At 41.1% G+C, this 24,631-nt stretch overlaps 1 protein-coding gene across 1 annotated transcript in view; it reads left to right on the top strand.

Annotated features, from left to right (window-relative positions):
• PDLIM4 (PDZ and LIM domain 4) overlaps window positions 1-24,631 on the top strand; it is a 349,721-nt gene that overhangs the window by 124,411 nt on the left and 200,679 nt on the right. The window contains exon 3 of the mRNA XM_077265960.1: window positions 8,797-8,875. Within this exon, the coding sequence (XP_077122075.1) occupies window positions 8,797-8,875 (79 nt within the window). The remainder of the gene's footprint in view (window positions 1-8,796; window positions 8,876-24,631) is intronic.

Raw genomic sequence — 24,631 nt, forward strand, 5'->3', positions numbered from 1 at the left:
GGTGCATGATCATGAACCCCCTGACATCCCCAGCTTAGCACAGACATTGTTTTCCAGTCCAGGACAGGATTATGAGTTTGTAACCATGGCAGACCAAGCACTAGTACATCATGTAAATTATACAGTACAAGGAAGCGAATCACCTCCTGATGAACGGGAGTCATGCGCATGGTCACTTGTGTCCAATACTGCGGTTTATTCATAGCCAATGGTGTAGAATCAATTCCCTTCAGAGGAATAGGAACTTCCAGAGGCTCTAGACTAAAACCGCAGCGTTTAGCAAATGACCAATCCATAAGACTCAGGGCAGCGCCTGAATCCACATAGGCATCGACGGAAATGGAAGACAGTGAAAAAATCAGAGTCACAGACAAAATGAACTTAGACTGCAGAGTATCAATGGCAAAAGATTTATCAACCCTTTTTGTGCGTTTAGAGCATGCTGATATAACATGAGCTGAATCACCACAATAAAAACACAAACCATTTTTCCGCCTATAATTTTGCCGTTCACTTCTGGACTGAATTCTATCACATTGCATAGTCTCAGGTGCCTGTTCAGAAGACACCGCCAACTGGTGCACGGGTTTGCGCTCCCGTAAACGCCGATCAATCTGAATGGCCATAGCCATAGACTCATTCAGACCTGTAGGCGCAGGGAACCCCACCATAATATCCTTAATGGCCTCAGAAAGACCATTTCTGAAGTTTGCAGCCAGGGCGCACTCATTCCACTGAGTAAGCACCGACCATTTCCGAAATTTCTGACAATATTTTTCCGCTTCATCATGCCCCTGAGAGAGGGCTAATAAAGCCTTTTCAGCCTGAATCTCTAGGTTAGGTTCCTCATAGAGCAATCCCAATGCCAGAAAAAACGCATCCACACTGAGCAACGCAGGATCCCCTGGTGCCAATGCAAATGCCCAATTCTGAGGGTCGCCCCGTAGGAACGATATAACAATCTTGACCTGTTGAGCAGGGTCTCCAGAGGAGCGAGATTTCAAAGAGAGAAACAATTTACAATTGTTCCTGAAGTTCAGGAAGGTAGATCTATCTCCAGAAAAAAACTCTGGAATAGGAATTCTAGGTTCAGACATGGAAGTGTGAACAATGAAATCCTGTATGTTTTGAACCTTTGCCGCGAGATTACTCAGGCTGGAAGCCAAACTCTGGACATCCATGATAAACAGCTAAGATCAGAGCCATTCAAGGGTTAAGAGGAGGTAAGAAGCAGCTAGACAGCAATTAAGGGCTAGGCAGCAAAACTCTGAAGGAAAAAAAAAAATTTTTTTTCCTAGAACACTTCTTTTCCTCCTGCTTCAGCCCAAACAATTAACACTTTGTGGGCCGGCTATACTGTCATGAATCCCCAATGGCTAGGGATAGCACAGGACAAGCAAAGTATAACAAATATCGGACGAGCTCTAGGGTGATGGAACCTGGGCTGACCGCTGCCCTACGCCTGACAAACGCAACTAGAGATAGCCAGGGAGCGTTCCTACGTTGGTTCTAGACGCCACGCACCAGCCTAAGAGCTAACTAGTACTGCAGAGAAAACAAGACCTCACTTGCCTCCAGAGGAATTAACCCCAAAGGTATAGTTGCCCCCCACATGTATTGACGGTGAAATGAGAGGAAGGCACACACATAGAGATGATGTATATAGCTTTAGCAAATAGAGGCCCGCTGAAAACTAGAAAGCAGAATGATACAAAAGGGGACTGAGCGGTCAGCAAAAAACCCTAATCAAAAAAACCATCCTGAGATTACAAGAACCCATGTGCCAACTCATGGCACATGGGGAGAACCTCAGTCCACTAGAGCAACCAGCTAGCATAGAGACATTCTAAGCAAGCTGGACCAAAAACCAAACAACTGAAAATCAGCACTTAGCTTATCCTGAAAGATCTGGGAGCAGGTAGGCAGGAACCAAACAGAGCACATCTGAACACATTGATAGCCGGCAAGGGAAATGACAGAAAGGCCAGGTAAAATAGGAAACACCCAGCCTCTGATGGACAGGTGGAAACCAAAGGCCGCAACCCACCAAAGTCACCCAGTACCAGCAGTAACCACCAGAGGGAGCCCACCAACAGAATCCACAACAGGGAGCGTCTGACAAGCGCAGTGCACATGCCCAGGAATGCCAGCCCCGCACTGTGCATAATGCATAACACAGTGCGGGCGGGGATTCAGTAACAGGGTGGCCGCACTGCCCACACAGGCGCAGAACGGAACCCGGCACCAGCGCTAGGACTGCAAATGCTCTATGCGCCTGCGCAAGGCAGGAGAGCAGAGTGCAGGCGCCGGATTTCACACAATAACAGCGGTGAGGGGACGGCGAAAATCAACACAAGAGATGACTGACGGCAGTTGGGCGCCTCTAAGAGGAGTCTTCAGACCCGCCTCCAGGTACAAAGAGAGGTATTTCAGCAAAATTATAAATACATTTATTGTGGGAATAACAGAAACAAAAACTAAAAGAGCCACCTTGTTAGACTGCAGCATTACTGATGCACAAGGTGGCTCTTTTAGATTATAACGGCTGGAGGGGGTGACAGTGGCCCTTTAGGTGCCATCAGACGTACCATCACTCCCCTTAGCGGCGGAGCATCAGTACTGCAACGACCAGGACTCTGGGGCGCTGCATATACCCCTCCTCACATGTAAAGCGTCATGGAATAAATGGCGCTATAACAATAAATAATAATAATAATTATTATTATTTTGATGGCAAACTTGACTCTGCATGCAGCACTTCTCTGTCAAATCTGTGGAAACTGCAGGTCGAAAGTTTCTGACTACAGTGTAGACAGGACCCTTTATGATATGAAATTACTGGTTTATGTGGTCGTACCATCAGCATAACCTCTTCATGTACCACTGTCACTAAACACCGGGCAAAGGTTCCTCAAAAGTTCTTCTATTTTCTTGCTGGAGACATGGATTGCTTTTCTAGTAGTAGTACGAAACAACTGTTCTCATCACATTATTCCTGAGAACTTTATGTATCCATTGGACTGAATAGTATTGTATTAAACCAGCTTGTAGTCAGGATTACTGGAATGGAAAGAAGATTATGTTGCTTACTTTCCAGGATTACCTGTGTCATGCATACTGGGGCTGAAGATCTTCTAATTAGGTCTTGGAGGATGTCTCAATCATTTACATTCAGATATTTCTGCTATTCTTCACAAAGTGTCCTGTGTAGAATTCAGAACAAGTTCAGTATATAGCTAGCCAACTGTGTGTCTGATAGTAGTATGTGGTAGTATGGTATTGTTCCAGAACAGCAGAAAGCAAGATTGGAAAGGCCATGGGGAGCTCTGTACATCACTTTTCTGGTGTAAAAATATTGCTATAGCTTATACAATCTGCAGTTGCTGGCAGTGTTATTTTATTAAACCAGCAATAATAGATATATTAAAATTAGTTCACAATACACTGTATAAATTTCTATTTATTCAGTTGTAAACTACATACAGTAGTATCATAATCCTTCACTATAGCTGCACTGTTATATACTAATCCTATTCAATGAGTGCTGGTGTCTTATCTAACAGGGTGGATCAAGTATGAATTATATCTTAAAGGTGAACCTGTCACCAGATTTTTGCTACCCCATCTAAGAGCAGCATGAATAAGGGTCAGAGACTCTGATGACAGTGATGTATCACTTATTGACCTTATTGCTGTCATATAACCCAGCCCCCACCACTGATTGGGAGGTTTCTGCCTATGCATAGTGTACACAGAAATCTGCCAATCAGTGGTGGGGGCGGGGTTACACAGAGCTAATGAATATGGAGGACTGCATTCAACAGGTTTACTAGTCCTCTCCTACTGATAAAACAGTGATTTTATCAAAACTATAATAAACAGCCCAGTAAGTGATACATCATTGGAGTCAGATTCTATATACCTGCATTATTCAGCTTTCATATTAAGTGGCAAAACTTAGAAGTATCGATTTTATTTATTTTTCAATGGAAAAATCGATATTGTGCCATTTGATATAACGTGCAAACTGTATCACATTGGAGGCTAGAGCTCCACTTCCTTAGTAAAATCACAGAATGAATAGCAGATACGTATTCCTTGAACCCACCTGAATTTCTGACATTCACACCTTCCTATGAAGTTGAAGTATAGGTGTAAGAAGTCACACTTTCTCCTATGTCCTGGAGTGAGACACGTAATCATGCCTGAATTGTCAGATTTTAGAAATCTACCATAAACTAGCCACATTTCTAATTACTTAAACACTTAGGAATTTACTTAATGTTCAAAGTGCCATATGAAGGACCTCTCAAAAACATGTTTCACAGGCACTTCACATATAAGGTGTTGAATATGTGAGAGTGATGACTAATCTTTTACTAACTGGCGTTGAAATATTTTATTAGGCTTATTGGAAAAGTAAGTCCTCTTTGCCCAATACATACAGTATGTACATATTCATATAGTACATGCAAGAAAAAAGAAGGCACTCACCGATCTAAAAGTTGGCAATCTTTATTCAATCTTCATATAAAAACTTCATGGCCAGGGGAGTGAGGAAAGGAGCTCATGCGAGCAGGAGCAAACGACGGCCGTTTCGCGCTGTGCTTGCGCTTCTACGGGTCATTCTGAAGAGCACCCGATCTGAGCATATGTGGCCGGCAGTATAATGACTGTTGATTAACACCTCACTCCAGGAGTGGAGCAGACTTGGCTTTGTTCAGACAGTGCCGTTTTTTTGTCTTTTTGGTCTATGGTACATATTCATATATTCATCAGAGATCTCTAATCTAATAATTACAATAGTGCAAAACTGGAAATTCATTTTAGTCAACAACAAGCATATGGAAAGGAGCTCCTACACTGCTTGGAAATGCAATGATATGCAATAATGAAATTATTAATATACATGTACTATTATAATATTTTTTAGAATTTTCATTGTAATTATCATTGGGATTTTCTCAATGAGCCATAATAGACATCCTCTCAGAAGGATCTGCTCTTGCTCTGGAAGACCTGTCCTGTCAATGTATTAAAAGAGGGGGATTCAGTTATAAGGACAGCAAGTAATACTACCAGTCAGTGTTCAAAGCAGAGGGAATCTAAGAAACCTCCATTATTTTTCACTAGATATAGTCATATAATTAGAAGGTACATCCACTCTGGGACTTTACGACAGTGAAAAGCTGGCACAAAATGTTTGATACATTTTCCCCTTAGGCTTTACAGCGTGTGCACACAACGTCTTTTAGACGCTGGCACACCCAGCTGAGTTTTCCCAGGCGAAGCTTAAGGAAAAAGCCAGTGGTAGTTTTCCTGAAGCAGCGGTTCTGCCATCATTATTCTAATAGCTCTGCCACCGGCGTCTTTTACTTTATACTTTGAAGTATAGCGAGCAGGTGGCTTTATACCTTAAGTGGCTAAAAGACGTGACCTAAGACAGAACATGTGCACAGCAAGGCGTTTTGTGCATTGTCTTGATTTTATGGGGTGCCTTTGCGTGGGGGGTAGGCAAATTCCGGGCACAATCTACTTGAAATTGGTTTTGTATGCACACACCCTAAGGTCTCAGTAACATCAGTATTTTTGATCAGTATTTGTATGCCAAAACCAGAAATGTCTCCAAAACACAGAACAGGTTTCAATCTTTTAAATAAAGCTTTTCTCTATAAGTTCCACTTCTGGCTTTGGCAAGCAAACACTGATACAAAAATACTGATGAGTGAATGAGGTCATAGTCTGTATTCATGTTTTATTCTTCTAATAAGCACGTACAGTGCATATACGGTGGGTAAAATAAGTATTTTGTACACTGCTGATTTTACACATTTTCCCACCTACAACGAATGGAGAGGTCTGTAATTTTTATCGAAGGTATAGTTCAACTGTGAGAGGCAGAATCTTAAAAAAAATTCAGAAAATCACATTGAATGATTGTTACGTAATTAATTTGCATTTAATTGCATGAAATAAGTATTTGATACAATAGAAAAACAGAATTTAAAATTTGGTATGAATACATTTGTTTGCACTTTCAGAGGTCAGACATTTCCTGTAGTTATTGACCAAGTTGGCACACACTGCACCAGGAATTTTGGCCGACTCCTCCATACAGATCTTTTCCAGATCTTGGGGTTGTCCCTGGGCAACATTGAGTTTCAGATACCTCCAAAGATTGGGTTCAGGTCTGGAGACTGGTTATGCCACTCCAGGACCTTGAAATGCTTCTTACAGAGCCACTGCCCTGACTGTGTGTTTCCGGTTATTGTCATGCTGGAAGACTCAACCACAAAAAAAATCTTCAATGCTCTTACTGAGGAAAGGAGGTTGTTGGCCAAATTTTCACGATACAAGACCCCATCTATCCTACCTTCAATACAAAGTCATCCTGTACCCTTTGCAGAAAAGCACCCCCAAAGTATGATCTTTCCCCCACCATAATTCACGATTGGGAAGTGTTTTGGGGGTTCTATTAATCCTTCTTCTTACTCCAAACATGGCGAGTAGAGTTGATACCAAAAAGTTCTATTTTGGTCTCATTTGACCACTTGACCTTCTTCCATGCCTCCTGTGGATCATCCAGATGGTTATTGGCGAACTTCAAACAGGCCTGGACATTTGCTGGCATGAGCAGGGGGCCTTGCCCTTGGATTTTAATCCATGACGGCGTAGTGTGTTATAAACGGTAATGTTTGAGACTGTGGTCCCAGCTCTCTTCAGATCATTGACCCCGTCCTCCTGTGCTGTTCTGGGTTGATTCCTTACTAGTGTTGAGCATTCCGATACCGCAAGTATCGGGTATCGGCCGATATTTGCTGTATCGGAATTCCGATACCGAGATCCGATACTTTTGTGGTATCGGGTATCGGTATCGAAACAACATTAATGTGTAAAAGAAAGAATTAAAATAAAAAATATTGCTATACTCACCTCTCCGACGCAGCCTGGACCTCACCGAGGGAACCGGCAGCGTTCTTTGCTTAAAATGCGCGCTTTTCCTTCCTTCCGTGACGTCACGGCTTCTGATTGGTCGCGTGCCGCCCATGTGGCCGCGACGCGACCAATCACAGCAAGGGGTGACGTAATTTTCAGGTCCTTCTAGGCATTCAGTATTTTAAAATTACGTTCCGGCTTTGTGATTGGTCGCATCGCGGTCACATGGACGACGCGACCAATCACAAGCCGTGACGTCACGGGAGGCAGGAGACGCGCGCATTTTAAAATGCGCGCGTGTCCAGCCTCCCGTGACGTCACGGCTTGTGATTGGTCGCGTCGCCCATGTGACCGCGACGCGACCAATCACAAGCCAGAACGTAATTTTAAAATCCTGAAGGACCTGAAATTACGTCACGGCTTGCTGTGATTGGTTGCGTCGCGGCCACATGGGCGACGCGACCAATCACAAGCCGTGACGTCACGGGAGGCTGGACACGCGCACATTTTAAAATGCGCGCGTCTCCTGCCTCCCGTGACGTCACGGCTTGTGATTGGTCGCGTCGCCCATGTGACCGCGACGCGACCTATCACAAAGCCGGAACGTAATTTTAAAATACTGAATGCCTAGAAGGACCTGAAAATTACGTCACGGCTTGCTGTGATTGGTCGCGTCGCGGCCACATGGGCGGCACGCGACCAATCAGAAGCCGTGACGTCACGGAAGGAAGGAAAAGCGCGCATTTTAAGCAAAGAACGCTGCCGGTTCCCTCGGTGAGGTCCAGGCTGCGTCGGAGAGGTGAGTATAGCAATATTTTTTATTTTAATTCTTTATTTTACACATTAATATGGGTCCCAGGGCCTGAAGGAGAGTTTCCTCTCCTTCAGACCCTGGGAACCATCAGGGATACCGTCCGATACTTGAGTCCCATTGACTTGTATTGGTATCGGGTATCGGATTAGATCCGATACTTTGCCGGTATCGGCCGATACTTTCCGATACCGATACTTTCAAGTATCGGACGGTATCGCTCAACACTATTCCTTACCTTTCTCAGAATCATCCTTACCCAAGAGGCGAGATCTTGCAAGGAGCCCCAGACCGAGGAAGATTGACGGTGATCTTATGTTTCTTCCATTTTCTAATAATTGTGCCAACAGTTGTTGCCTTCTCACCAATCCACTTGCCTTTTGTCCTGCAGCCCTGTGCAGGTCTACAATTTTGTCCTTGGTGTACTTTGACGTCTCTTTGGTCTTGGCCATGGTAGAGAGGTTAGAGTGTGATTAATTGAGTGTGTGGGCAGGGGTCTTTTATACAGGTAACAAGTTCAAACATGTGCAATTAATACAGGTCACGAGTGCAGAGTATCAAAGCTTCTTAAAGAAAAACTAACAGGTCTGTGAGAGCCAGAATTCTTGCTGGTTGGTAGCTGATCAATTACTTATTTCATGCAATAAAATGCTATTTAATTATTCAAAAATCATACAATGTGATTTTCTGTTTTTTTACTTTTAGATTCTGTATCTCACAGTTGAAGTGTACGTACGATAAAAAAAAAGTGTACACACACGTTTGTATACAGTATATTCTAAATAGAAAGTTAAATTGTTCAATATTGCACATGTTATAGTAAAATGTATACGGAATTACGTATTATAATAGTTCCATGTGCACATGCACTTAGGGTGTTTTCACATGTTTTGTAGAAGAATGTTCAATAATTGACTAAATTTATAAATTCAGAGAATATTGTTTTTTTCTCCATAAAACAGAAAAAAAGAGCCCCACGTAATGTCTATCAGGTCATTCTTTGGATGTTAGTGATTGATTAGTAACTGTAGTTTCACCTTTGGTTTCAGGTGTGAAGGGAGGCCTTGGTCACCGACAGAAGAGATCAGACAGCAGGCTCGCAAATATAGCTTGGAATCAGAGTTACAGGTAAGAGAACTATTTTTGTCACGCCTAACACATACCTCCAATGTCAGAAAAATTCTGAAATGACAGTATGTTTGTGAGGGTTTGGGTGATGAGATCCCCACTGATCCCTATAAGCGTTGTCCAGCTCCTCTCAGCTGATCCTTGGAAATCTTGGGTTAGTGGTTTACAGCTCATAGTCAGACTCTGCTCACGTTTCTCAGAATCAAGCAAGCAGAGCCAAATACAGCCATCCTTTACAGTGATTGGTAGAGGAATTGGCACCCAAATACACAGCAATCAAACTTCTGCCATGTCACCATGACAGATCAAATTTTATGAAATTGGAGGAAGCCTAAATATGTGTACTCTTAGTTGCTAATCCATAGCCATTCATGCACTGGATTTAGTAAATAAGTCCATCTTTTTTGTAACGTACTAGATACATAGATTGTCCATACTTCGGGTAAATGCAGGGGGTTCTTCATGACTGTATATTACGATTGGTTTATTTCAGATGTCTACTATGCATTTCAGACCTTTGGTTTCCCCATAGATATGAGCAGTCCTCGACCTATTCTCCACAATGATATTATGTGGTGCATCTGATTGAAATAAAATCGAAAACCTACATGTTGTTTTAGCCCCCTGTGAATTTGTGACTGCAGAAAGTCCCACAGTCGTGTTACATTTATCATAGTGGTATCACTGTTTTAAGTTAGTCTTTGGGAGAACAAAATGACAAAAAAGTACAAAATGTTGTTACAATTATTGTGAAAAAGCTTTGTGTTGTCGCTAATGAATGAACTCCCTGGTTGTTGATGCCTGATTGCTGTGAGTGCCACCCTGTGGTCGGCGCTCATAGCAATACTGTAATTCAGATACATAGAAGCGATCTGAGCATCGCTCCTATGTAGCAGAGCCGATCAGGCTATGCCAGCTTCTAGCCTCCCATGGAGGCTATTGAAGCATGGCAAATGTAAAAAAAAAATCTTTTAAAAATATGAAAAAAATTAAAAAAATATAAAAGTTAAAATCACCCCCCTTTCACCCCATTCAAAAATAAAACAATAAAACAAATCAAACCTTAACATATTTGGTATCTATGCTTTCAGAATCGCCCTATATATCAATAAAAAAAAGGATTCACCTTATCGCTAAACTTTGAAAAAATTCAAGACGCCAGAATTACGTTTTTTTGGTCACCGCGACATTAACGGGCAAATCAAAAGAGCGTACCACTGTTGATTATTATTTTTTTTTAGTAATGAATGGGTAAAAAAGAGACTTTGTCGGGGAGTGCGTTTTACAACTAAAGGACTTTTGTGTGTGTTTCTTTCTTTTTTTCAACAATTGTTTTTATTGAACAAAGTTTACAATAAATGCAGAGAAAATAGTTTCAGTACAAGTATATACTCGGAAACTAAAATGGAGAATACTAACATGTACAAAACCACAAGGTTGGGGAACAATAGAAGAAAACATAAATAAAAAGGGGGGGGGGGAAGGAGGGTATAGTGTATCCAAATCCAGTGTTGAGACTCAGCCAGAATCAGGAGAACCTAGAGCGTTTAAGTGAAAAATAGGATTAGCAAAGGGGGTATAATTAGCATATTCTGCCCAAGGAAGCCATACTTTTTCAAATATACTAGCCTTATCAGTAAGTATGGCTGATATCTTTTCATTTATCATATACCATGAAAGGCGCCTCTTAACATCAGATAAATCAAGGTTCTCTTTTTTCCACTTCAAAGCAATTGTTTGGCTGCCAGAAATATAAATGTAATGAGGGCTTGGGTATGTCTAGGGATTTTGAGAATACGTTTATTTAGTAAAGCTTCCCATGGGTTCTTTCTGAGATTAAGATTTGTAATTGAAAAAATTAGGTGATATGCTCTGATCCAGAATCTGCGGACTATCGGACACTGCCACCATATATGAAACATCCTCTGAAGCATTTGGGAGAGTAATTGGCGATTGCTCTAGCTATTCTGGCTGGGGTTAGGTACCATCTCGTTAACACTTTGTGGTTTGTTTCCAGCATCAAAGTGTTTAGTATCCCTCTTGTGGAGGAAGACCATATTTGGGACCACTCCGACTCCATTAAAATAGAACCGATATCAGACTCCCGATGAGAGACATAGTTCAGGCCTTGCCTATGTGTGTGAGAATGGCTATGGGAGTAGAGAAGTGATATTATGCCTGCAGCATGTGGGTTTTGACGATATCTCTGTTCAAAGGGAGTGAAGGTGTAAGGCGAGGTGGAGTTTTTTAGTAGCGAAGAGACAAAATTCTTGAGTTGTAGGTAGCAAAACACTTCTCCAGGGGGGAAGTGGTGTTTTTCTTGTAGGGCTGAAAATGGAATGATTCCATCCACATTAAAAAGATGATGGACTCTGGTGATCCCAGCAGCGACCCAGAAGCAAAAGTTCTTGAGGGACTCTACACTCGGGGGAAACTGGGGATTACCCCAAAGAAGAGCTAGAGGTAAGAATGGTGAAAACAAACTTCAGGAGTATTTTAGTGAGTCCCAAATTTTAAGGGTGTGTGTCATGATGGGGTTTGCGTGTGTTTCTTTCTTTTGACTATGGGGTTAGTAATGGGGGGTGTCTGACAGACGCCTCTCAATTACTAACCCCTGGAGTTGATGTCAGCGGACATTACACAGCTGACATCAAGCCCAAAACCATTTACCTTGATTGCCACCGCACCAGGACAATTTGGAAGTGCTGAGGCTAAGCCCCAGAATTGCTGCATCTAATTGATGCTCCATTTCTGGGGTGGCAGAGAGTTAGTCTTATTAGGGAGGATGTCATTTTTTTAGGGTACCCACTTTTTAGTAACCAGAAAAAGGCAAATAGTCAGCTATGAGCTGATAATAATATGCTGGGAAGACTTTAAATCACCGCCCAATGGACTCAAATCCAACACCAGGGATTTCAATATTGCACTGAAAATTTACCCACAAAAATGTACATCAATTTGATCAGGTCCTCTTGCTCTATAACAATCTGTCTGCAGATCATACACTATTTCAACATGGCAGGTTCCCTTTAACTTTTAAGTACTACAAAAATACATTTTTAAATTCCTATTAAAATTTGTAAAACAATTTGTCACATCACCATCTCAGTGACAAACATCACTGAAGAGTAATACTGTTTTTTTATGTACGTACAGTCACAGAATGCGTTTACAATGCTTTAATATAAGACAGGAAATGTGAAAAGAAATTTATTTTTAATTCATTAGACTTTCTTACTTATAAAATAACATTTTAGGGCAATTTTAACAGAGACAAATTTAAAAAATCTGACCAGTGTCACTTTATGTGGTAACAAATCTGGAACGCTTCAACAAATCCCATTGATTTTGAGATTGTTTTTCCGTGACACATTATACTTTATGATAATGGTAAATTTAGGTTGATATGTTTTGTGTTTATTTATAAAAAAAATATCAGAAATTTGGCAAATGTAAAAAAATTGCAATTTTCAAACTTTGAGTGATTATCCCTTTGAGATAGTCATACCACTGCAGTACATTAATAAATAATATTTCCCACATGTCTGCTTTACTTCAGCACCAATTGTAAAATGTTATTTTATGTTATTAGCATTTTAAGAGGTTTACAAATGTAGCAGTAATTTTTCATTTTTTCAAGGAAATTTACAAAATAATTTTTTTAGGGGCCTATCCAGGTTTGAAGTAACTCTGGGGGTCCTATATATTGGCACACACCCAAAACTTATACCATTTTAAAAACAGCACCCCCTGACATTCTGAAAACTGCAGTCAGGTAGTTTTTTAACCCTTTAGGTGCTTTTCAGGAATTAATACAAAGTGGCATGATAGGAATGAAATAGTTGATTTTTACAACCTAAATGTCGCTGACTTTTTAACAGGTCAGTGTAGCCGGCAGACTCTAAGGCCGCTATTTGCTCCTGAATTGCCATGAGAAAGATCAGGACCACACAATCATGATTTCAGTGTGCCAACAGGGATAAAGAGGGACAAGCCACACTCTGTTAACCATTTATATGACATAGTCATTATTGACAGCAGCATCTAAGGGGTTACACAGATATGGACGGTGACAACACTGATCGTGGCTGATGCAGCAAATTGTCAGCTATAGTGTCCAGTTGACGGCTGCTGGATCGTCACCTGTATGGGGATGCTATTCTCTTATATCTTAGGGCAGTTAAAACACGTATCGGCTGTCATTAAGGGGTTAATTGATGGTGTCTGCAATATGATTTACTAATTGTCTATAGAGCACTTTGCCAAAATGCTCTGCCTGCCTTCTGGATATAATGCATGATGATATCTTACACAGGTGCCAACAAGAGATTTTGTTGTGTGCTTGAGTAAGGTATTGTAAAAGTTCTACGGCATTAGCAAATAAGACATAATGCTGAGTGATGTGGAAATATATGGCCACAGCAGCTTCTATTGATCCCAACATATATCAAATCAATCATAGTACACTTTCTTCTCTGAGGAGATCCTAGATGGACAGCACCAGAATAAATACTTCCCAGTCACACCACTCCAACTCAGGGTTGACAAATGTCACAGTGCTGTCAGTTCTTCAGTTGTCACCTGTTCCCTAAACTGTCCCACCAGTAGCTAAACCATAATGATGGGTCAACATACCTACAATGTGACCCTGCCCCATTAACCAAGGACATCCCTGACCTCCTCACCTCTATCTACTATGACATAACTATAAAATTGTCCAAACAACCAACACACCACTGCCATAATTTTATGTTCGTAAAAGAAGAAAATAACATGTGGGCAGGTCATTCACTGGTCCTTAATCCGCAGGGAAGACGATGATCCACGGCTCCTCCCCTTCTTTTAATGTACCTTCAGATTTCCTCAACCCTTCTCAAAACTTCCCACCCAATACAAAACTGAGTCCCTACCCATGTGAGCTGAACTGTAATGTCACCCCTTAACTTTATTTTTTAGACAGGCAAAACTATTTATTAACCTTTCCTGGCCTCCTCCTTCCAAACCCCTGTCATCCAGCTATGCCCATTGTGGCCCTATTTATATTTCGTAAAGGGGTTTTCAGAGGTTTGAAAAAAATACTTTTCTATTAACTGATTAGACAAAGTAGATAAAACACTCATACTGTATGCATTACATATCAATAATGTATCATTCCCTGGATTCTGAATATATGGTATATACACTGCTCAAAAAAATAAAGGGAACACTAAAATCCCACATCCTAGATATCACTGAATGAAATATTCCAGTTGTAAATCTTTATTCATTACATAGTGGAATGTGTTGAGAACAATAAAACCTAAAAATTATCAAGGTAAATCACAACTAATATCCCACGGAGGTATGGAGTTGGAATGATGCTCAAAATCAAAGTGGAAAATGAAGTTACAGGCTGATCCAACTTCAGTAGAAATGCCTCAAGACAAGGAAATGATGCTCAGTAGTGTGTGTGGCCTCCACGTGCCTGTATGACCTCCCTACAATGCCTGGGCATGCTCCTGATGAGGCGGCAGATGGTCTCCTGAGGGATCTCTTCCCAGACATGAACTAAAGCATCTGCCAACTCCTGAACAGTCTGTGGTGCAACGTGATGTTGGTGGATGGTGCGAGACATGATGTCCCAGATGTGTTCAATTGGATTCAGGTCTGGGGAACAGGCGGGCCAGTCCATAGCTTCAATGCCTTCATCTTGCAGGAACTGCTGACACACTCCAGCCACATGAGGTCTGACATTGTCCTGCTTTAGGAGGAACCCAGGGCCAACTGCACCAGCATATGGTCTCAAAAGGGGTCTGAGGATCTCATCTCGGTACCTAATGGCAGTCAGGCTACCTCTGGCAAGCACATGGAGGGCTGTGTTGCCCTCCAAAGAAATGCCACCCCACACCATTACTGACCCACTGCCAAACCGGTCATACTGAAGGATGTTGCAGGAAGCAGATCACTCTCCACGGCGTCTCCAGACTCTGTCACGTCTGTCACATGTGCTCAGTGTGAACCTGCTTTCATCTGTGAAGAGCACAGGGCGCCAGTGGCGAATTTGCCAATCCTGGTGTTCTGTGACAAATGCCAAGCATCCTGCACGATGTTGGGCTGTGAGCACAACCCCCATCTGTGGACATCGGGCACTCAGACCATCCTCATGTAGTCGGTTTCTAGCTGTTTGTGCAGACAAATGCACATTTGTGGCCTGCTGGAGGTCATTTTGCGGGGCTCTGGCAGTGCTCCTCCTGTTCCTCCTTGCACAAAGGCTGAGGTAGCTGTCCTGCTGCTGGGTTGTTGCCCTCCTACGGCCCCCTCTACATCTCCTGGTGTACTGGCATGTCTCATGGTAGCGCCTCCAGCCTCTGGACAATACGCTGACAGACACTGCAATCCTTCTTGCCACAGCTCGCATTGATGTGCCATCTTGGATGAGCTGCACTATCTGAGCCACTTGTGTGGGTTGTAGAGTTCGTCTCATGCTACCACGAGTGTGAACGCACAACCAACATTTGAAAGTGACCAAAACATCAGCCAGGAAGCATTGGTACTGAGATGTGGTCTGTGGTCCCCACCTGCAAAACCACTCCTTTATTGAGTGTGTCTTGATAATTGCCAATAATTTCCATCTGTTGTCTTTTCCGTTTGCACAACAGCATGTGAAATTGATTGTCAAACAGTGTTGCTTCCTAAGTGGACAGTTTGATTTCACAGAAGTTTGATTTACTTGGAGTTTTATTCTGTTGTTTAAGTGTTCCCTTTATTTTTTTGCACAGTGTTTGTTTTTTGCCCAGTATAAAAAACATTTTTGTGGGTTTTGATGAAAATATTTGCACCTTATTTGTGGTAAAAATCATCAGAAAGAATTGACTTGCTGTGAATTTAAAATCCACATCGCTCGTCAATCTCTATGCTGATTGAAGCGAGTGGATGAGATTCGCTGCAGATGTGTTCCTCCGTGCATTTTTTAATTAAAAGTGGATGTAAAATCTGCATCCTTTCTATTAGGTGTGGCTGCATCCAAATTATTGCTGCAGGTGCAGCTCGCCCACGTGACCTCAGTGTAATAAGCTATGGGTGAAAAAAAAACGCATGACCCCTTCACCCCAGCCTCAGATTCTGCATAGAAACTATAGAAACTTCAAAAAGAGCCTGATGACCTGCCTCTTCCGACAAGCCTACAACCTGTAGTAACCACCAATCGACCAAACTGCTGCACGACCAGCTCTACCCTCGCCTACTGTATTCTCACCCATCCCTTGTAGATTGTGAGCCCTCGCTTGCAGGGTCCTCTCTCCTCCTGTACCAGTTGTGACTTGTATTGTTTAAGATTATTGTACTTGTTTTTATTATGTATACCCCTCCTCACATGTAAAGCGCCATGGAATAAATGGTGCTATAATAATAAATAATAATAATAATAGGCCCTTCATGGTATATTTTGTAATCTGGGGCTCTGTCACGGTGGCATTACTCTACTCCGGAAGATCAGAATGATGTAAGGAGAATCTACTTCTTTAAATATACAAATAACATTGAATAACATAATTTTATTGTCCTGAGAATCTGAGGACCATTTGTGGTATTATTTCATGAGATACAGGGGAATATTGGTGTTACTGTTTCATGAGAATGAAACGTTCCATTTCATTAGAATCTAAGGAACATTGGTGGTATCAATTCATGAGAACCTAAGGAACTTTGGTGTTACTATTCCATGAAATTCGAACAAACTTTGGGGCACCATTTAATGGAACCTAAATACATTGGTGTTACTATTTCATGGATAATGAACTTCGGAGGCAGCATTTAATGGAACCTAAATACATTGGTGCAGAAGCAATGAAAGGAGATCTCCAGCGTTGATAGAAATTGTAAAACGTCACATTTATTGGATACTTTTTAAAAAAAACATACTGTATTGGGTACACCAGTAGGAATCCCAGAGGGTACAAAAACCAACGTGTTTCGACGATAGTCTTAGTCATGGTCTTGCTAAATACATTAGTGTTACTATTTCATGAGGTTCTGACGAACTTTGGCTGTACCATTTGTATAATTAACAAGTTATCTTGATGCTTTTTAAAATACCATGAAGTTAAGACTTTCCCCAATGAAATAGCTTTGCGCCTTTGCTATACTGATACAATATAGGTATTATTTTGAGGCCAAAAATGAATAATTACCTCTGTATTGCAGCTGTAAGTGAAGTCGTTGCAAGCATCAAACACACTGACGCTTAGCTGGGATTTTTATTTGACAAGTGAAGTGTGCCTGTGTTATACCATATTTCCATCTGGTGCTTCCCTCAGGATACCATACTCAGAGTAGAAACACATTGTACACAAACTTTCCCTTGACAGAGAAAATTATAGGCGGTTTGCTTGTGATTGATGGGAAAGGTAACAGTCCTTCCTCAGTAGCATAGTCCATGACAATAAGCAGAAGTCTTTCTTTAGAAACATGATTGCAATTCCTAACTTAGCTATATTTATTGGGTTATAATAACCATTTTAGGCAATCATTAAAGGGGTTACCACTTAAAGAATATCTTCAGATGTGTTCCTGAAATAGGTTACCACTTAAAGAATATCTTCAGATGTGTTCCTGAAATATAGAAGACGACATAATATACTTATATTAGCGAAGCTTCACTTCTGTTTTATGCTCATCCGATGGGAGAGTTTCCTGAATCTGCATGTCATCAATCTACTTGAAGAAAGCTATCTGACTGCTAATTTCAGCAGCTACGCCAGGCCCCATATGTGTCTGCGCATCAGAAGGGGATGGCTAACTTATTCAAATTAGCCACTCAGCCAGCCCAGTTCACACCCAACACTTTCTCCTCACATATCAGGCTGGTTTAGGGTATGTGCAGATTCTGAAAAATCCACAGGTAAACGCCCTGCTGATTACGTGTGGATTTACCGCTGACTTACCGCAGTTTTTGTGCGGTTTTCACATGCGGTTTTACCCCTGCGGATTCCAATTATGGGGCAGGTGTAAAACGCTGCGGAATCCACACAAAGACTTGACATGCTGCGGAAGATAAACCGCAGCGTTTCTGCGTGGAATTTTCCGCAGCATGGGCACTGCGGATTTGGTTTTCCATAGGTTTACATGGTACTGTAAACCACATGGAAAACCGCTGCGAATCTGCAGCGTCAGATCTGCGGATCCGCAGCCAAATCCACAACGTGTGCACATACCCTCAGAGAAGGCTTAGCACCTCTCCTGCCATTTATGAAATAAAAACTCTTGCCGTTTTTTTCTCAGAATTTTAGGTTGTGCTGTTCCAAAATAGTTACAACACTAAGCTTCATGGAGCATGTTTTTAACCCATATCATGAAAGTAAGGTTAATACTGTAGTATAACTTTCTTTTGAAAATCTGCAGTCAAATTAGTTGATGCAAAAATGACTACACCCCACATCAAAAACTACTACAAGTACTACATCTAGTATTTGTAATGACATTTTTGATTTTTAAGGACAGCACCAAGTCTTCTAGGCATGGAATGTAAAGGTGATGACATATTGCAACATCTCTCTCTTCCCATTCTTCAAGAATAAGCTTTTTTTAGAGCCTGGATGCAGGATGGAGAGTGATGCTCGACTTGTCTCTTCAGAATGCCCCATAAGGGTTCAGTTGTGTTCAGATCAGGAGATTTACTTGACCACGGAATCACTTTCACCCTGTTCTTCTCAAGAAATGCAAGTGGCTTTAGATGTGTGCTTTGGATCATTGTCATCTTGGAGAAGTGCAAGTCTACCAAGGGATTGGCATGATGGTTGCATCTTTTTTAATATAGAGCACCACATCTGTGAATTCATGACAATCAATGAAATGCATCTCCCCAGCGCTCTAAGTACTCATGCAGCCACACATAAGGACACTGCTTGGTGTTTACAGTGAAACATGGTGTTGTCATTGTCCTTATGTGGGTCTTTACGAGTGCAGCCAGTGTTGGGGAGCCACATTTTATTGATGGTATGAATTCACAGATTTACTGCTTTATATTGATAGAGAAGATGCTTCCATTAGTCCATGCCCTTGGTAGACATGCATTTTTTCTAAATGCATGGTGCCTACAGTGAAACATGGTGGTAGTAAGGGCATGTGGGGCTGCATGAGTGCTGCTGATGTCGTTGAGATACATTTTAGTGATGGCATGATAAATTCACAAATGAACTGCTCTGTAATGAAAGAGAAGATGCTTCCATCACTCTATGCCCTTGGTAATTGTGAACCTTTCCTACGTGACAATGATCTAAAACACACTTCTGTTGCTTTTTTTGAAGAATAAGAGGGTGAAATTGATCCAGTGGCCAAGTATGTCTCCTGATCTAAAGCCTATCAAACACCTATGAGGAATTCTGAAGAGAGAAGTTGAGCATCAATTTCTATACAGCATCCAGGCTCCATAAGAGGTCATTCTTGAAAAATGGAAAAATAGATGTTGCAATATGTCGCCAATGTTTTCATTCCATTCCTAGAAGACTTGGTGCTCTCCTTAAATATCATATAGAGTTCATACAAAATACTAGATGTAAAAGTTTTTTGTGGTGGGGCGTCTTCATTTCTGCATCTTCTGATTTGAGTAAAAACTGAAGACTCTGTAATGATAGTTATATAACTAACCTTACTTTCATTTTATGGGTTGAAAAATGTTCTATGAAACTTAGTGTACTTATTTATGCTAAACACTGTACGTATATGTGTGTAAATTACTTTTTTTTAGACTTATATATGTCCTGGAGTCTGGAGACACCTCAAAGCTTCATAATGTCCATTTGATTCACATCTAACAAATTTCCCAGTCTTAATTTGAAAAATCTGCCAAATTAAAATGTTGCCAGATTTTCTTATTCTTGATGTTTATTGAAAGTATACTAAAACAGACATTTCAGGCTGCCTGTTGGACATCATTTTTCTGTAAGAGAACTTTAGAAGGCACATGACACAATAAGTGTCACAGGAAAAAATATAAATATCTTTGCACTATATTAGTTAGTAGTCTCCAAAGCTTTCTATTTTGTCATCAACTTTTGAGTCAGCTATTCAACAGACGCTTAATAAGTTACTGACACTTTTTCTTTGTGGTAGAACCTAAGAACTTATAACTGATAACATCTGAAATTTCCAGAGGTCAGATCAAACACACATGATCTTTGACTGCTCTCATGCATCAGGTCAGGGTGTTACAACTTTGAACTCCATCTGGAGTTTCCGTGCCACAGGCTGCCTTTTATACCTGAGAATTTTTCATTTTAGCACTCTGTAGTTGACAGTGTTAATTGTCTAAGTATAAGCTACTTAGTCTTGTACAGATGTAGAACATTACATCCATGGCTACGTTAGCTGAAGAACTTGGGTGTTTTTTTACAGAATGAATAATTCATAAATTCTAAAAAGACATCAACTTCAGGAAATTGTATAACACCCTCTAACTGCAAGGCAATGTATCCAATTTGGTATAGCTTTTACCTGCTTTATCCATATATCAACAGCCAGGTAAGCAGCAGAAAAAGAAATGCAAAAACACTTTGTTATGTGGTAGAACATGAATGAAAGATCTAGAATGGACCTTCATAAACTAAGATTAAAATTGACCAGTTATGTTCTGTAATGTGATCCTGTTTGTATTTGTATAGAGTAAGTGTGAAAGACAAAATAGTACTTTATTGGGTAGAGGATGTTGTATTCTAGGAGTACAAGTACTGGTACTTTAGCTAGTAGCGTACTGGATATTCTGGAGTCACATATACTAGTACTTTATCTGGTAGAGGATGGAATATTTTGGGAATACCGGTAGTGGTACTTTATCTGGTAGAGGACAAAATATTTTAGGAGTGCAAGTACTGATACTTTATCCAGTAATGATTTTCTGGAGACACATATATTGGTACTTTTTCAGGCAGAGGACATTATATTTTGGAAGCACAAAATGGTCAGAATATTTTGGAGGTACATGTTCTTGTACTTTTTCAGGTTGGGGCCAGAATATTCTGAAGACCCAGCTTAGTGGAATAGTAGTTGCATACATTCTGGTACTTTGTCTGGTAGATGACGTGTTATTCTAGAAATACAAGTACTGGTAATTTATTCTTTTAAGTTCCCAGAGAAGCATAGCATGGCCTTTAAGATGCCTTACCCTGGCATGTCAGGCATGTCCCTCCCTACAAGGACTGACCTTATCCCTTAGACCCCAGTAGAATATCATTGCCACCACCTCTCTCCTTTCTCTACTGACTGAGTATAGAGACACCCTCTATTTCAAAAGTAAACAATGTGGCTAATGGGTACAAATTTCCCAATATAGAGGAACATGATCACAAGGTGAATTTCTTTTTCAAATCACCACTGCTTTTTTTTTTGTTCCATATTTCTTGATACAATGTGTCTATTTTTCCATGTATCTGCTGGAAATTTTATAGAAATCTCAATCCAATACTACATTAGTTAATGGGCCATACAAGCTTTTGGCTTGCAGGAATACTGCATCTGGTATGTTCAATTATAGCAGGACTTGTGGTGGACACCTTGTGACAAAATTTTACTACTGGAGATTTCTGCTCTGAGATTAAAATTTACAAGCCAAGATATTGAATGCAAGGAAAAAGTGTTTCATTGCTTTGGAAGGCTGCTTCAGAAAGGATGACTTCATGAGTTGGCACCAGATGTGATTACCAGCCTCTTGAGAACTGCACAATTTTTGTTGGAAAGCTGACTCAAAGCTACTGGTACAGTAATTCAAGCCAACCACACAGTTATAGATATTTATTTAGCATTTTTAGGTCACATATCACTTGTGTGGACTTTTTTTGGGTGCTCATTGAGGTCAGTTTTCTGTTTGTACTCCTACTGCACAAGCCAGGACATGCTCAGTGAGTACATTATTGCTAAGTCCTTTTGTATGTTGTACATGACCTAGAACATTAGACGCTTGTAAGCCAGAGAAAATGATTTGTTTGTGCTCAGTGCAAGTAATACAAATGGAACGGGAAGCTATTAGCTATAGGTTGTGATTAGGTAAATCTTCGTATGGACAGTACTGACCAGCTACGATCACACAACCAGTGGCTTTCGAGGGAAGCACTGATAAGATCAAGTGGAGGATGTAAGCTTTGTGTTATTATTCTGGTGATATTCATATTTAATCACTTATCTGGGGTCAGCTGCTGAAGTGTACCAGGTTCTGCCCAGGAGTGGTACCTGCCGGTTACTTGCCACATAAGCCTGACCTCATCACTAGAGGCTTCAGTGAACACCAAGGTAGCCGCTTAGTTATGCCCCTTCCTGGGTAGGCCCGGCCCTGTGGCACAGCGGGTCCACAAATCCACGTGCTCCATGGCGACAGTCTGCTCGGCCCAGCCATGACTGCAACAATGAGCCTCACATTTAGTTTCTGAAGGGAGCAGAGAGCGTTCAGTATGTCCAATACCAGAATGCATGTAGGGGGCCGTAAAAGTAGGAAGCCTGTGGGGTGCAGCTTAAGGCAATAGTTGCAGAACAAGAAGTAATGTCAGACAACAGGTTCTGTTTTGTCATCTTGTCCTGTGCAGCACAGTAACATACAGCCATCTTGTTATTTCCATTAAGACCAGATCACCTTGTAAAAGTGCATTTATGGAACCAGATGAACGGTCGATTCACTTGTGGCAGATGTTCTGGCAAAAATTTCTGTGACTACTTTATTCATCTGAATGGAATTTGCATGAATCTATGTGCTTGCTACCAGAACATCGTCATTCAGATGAGTATACCTGATTTTCACACATTTCTGCAGTAATTTCTGTGGTATTTGAATTCTCCCTTAAAGGGAACCTGATAGTTGTCTAATGTTTAAACTTATTTGGTGATCTGAAACATTTAAGTGTGACAAACATGCAAAAGAATAGGAAATCACGAACAGGCAAACACTTTTTTTTTTAATGTTTATTTATAACAGTCTGCAAACAAGATAAGAATTAGTAACATATATAGCATATAAAGACAAAGAAGGGCATAACAATATCCAGAAAGTGTAGCTTGAAAGATTAAAAAAAGACGGGGTTATTCAGTATGACAATCAATCCCGACCCCATCCCCCCCCCAGGCATGTTTGAAACCCTGCAGGTTTAATTAGGTAAGCCTAATAGGTGTGTTACCAGATATAAGCTCTCTCATATACCAATCGGTGAATTGAAAGCAACTAAGTAATGCTTGACGAACTGATAGTGGCTGCAGATCAATAAAGGAGGACCATGTGAGGAAAAAACGTTCCGTATGACTTTCTTTATGAAGTATGGACTCAATCCAATCCATTTGAAACAAATATGTTACCTTCGAAGAAATTAGATTTAGTGAAAGGTTGCGTCCTGTGCCCACTGATGCAGAATACTCTTGCGGGTAGCCGCTACCCAAATAGTTAAAACACGTCGTTGCTGAGCAGAGAGTCCGAGTAGTAGATACCGTGGGAAAATATTAAATAACGCCCATTCCGGAGATAATGTAAAGCGAATGCTGAAGGTGTTGGTGAGATAGCGAAGAAGCATATCCCAAACCTCCTGTATCTTCGGACAATCCCAGAGACAATGAAAGATGTCAGCTGGAGAGTGTAAACATTTGGGACAAGAGGGATTAGCCGACAGAGACATATTAGATTTGACCTCTGGTGAAATGTAAGCCCTATGGAAAATCATAAGGGCCATAGTTGAGTAGCTGTCATATGGCAATAAAGAGTTTAAACGTAGAGTGGCTTTCAAAAGATCAGTCAGTCTATAATTAGATAGTTGTGATACCCATCTGCCCGAGCCTGGTGAAGAATCTGACCATGAAATAGAAGGTGTGATTGATTTATAGATAAGACTTAGCGAATAAACTCCTGCACGAGCGCCAAGGGAGATCAGATGGAGAGGATAGGTTCTGACACTGACTGGTATGCCTCAGAAGACTGAGTCAACTTAATGCTTAATACCCTCCAGAGAAAGAGGACATTGAGTAGTTGTCAGAAGATCGCAGACCAGTCTGCACCCTCTCCCCCCAGCACTCGGTAAATTGGGGGTGGTCTGCCTTGTAAAAAGAAAGGGTTACCTTGAAAGGGAAGGAAAACTGTGGTATAAGGGTCTAGTACGCTGATCCTTCTAGCATGACACCATGCCAATACCACGGACCATAGCAGAGGATTATCCCAGATTGCAGCGGGAACTCTATATTGTTGTAAATGGAGCAAGGCAGGAAGACTGATCGGTCCAGACATTGCTTCATCTAATGGGGTGTTGGTAAATTTAGCATGGTCCCAAATCCAAAGAAGAGAATGCCTGAAAGTGGCTGTAACGCTATGCAATCTTAAATTTGGAAAATTGAGGCCCCCCAAAGATTTAGCCTGTTGCAATTTAAAAATACTGATCCTAGATCTCCCCCTCGAACTCCATATAAATTGTCGAAAAATCTTAGGAGTTGTTAATCAGCTTTAGATAATAGAATAGGTAGCGTTTGTAAAGGGAAGAGTATTTTAGGGAAGGAAACCATTTTAATAAGGTGAGCTTTACCCGCGAAAGATAATTTAAAAGACGTCCAAGATTGTATTTCCTGAGTAATGGCAGATATTAAGGGTCGGATATTAAGTTGGTAAATAGTATGTGGGTTGGAGGGTAGAAGAATACCAAGATATCGTAAAGAACCATGCCCCCACTGAAATGGAAAAGGAAAGGGCCACCTTTGTCGAGCATCCCTGAAGATCGCTAAAGCCTTGGATTTGTTAAAATTTGTGCGGAATCCCAAGATTTTTCC

Source organism: Ranitomeya variabilis, chromosome 5 (assembly GCF_051348905.1).
Source record: "Ranitomeya variabilis isolate aRanVar5 chromosome 5, aRanVar5.hap1, whole genome shotgun sequence".
Taxonomy (NCBI): Eukaryota; Metazoa; Chordata; class Amphibia; order Anura; family Dendrobatidae; genus Ranitomeya; species Ranitomeya variabilis.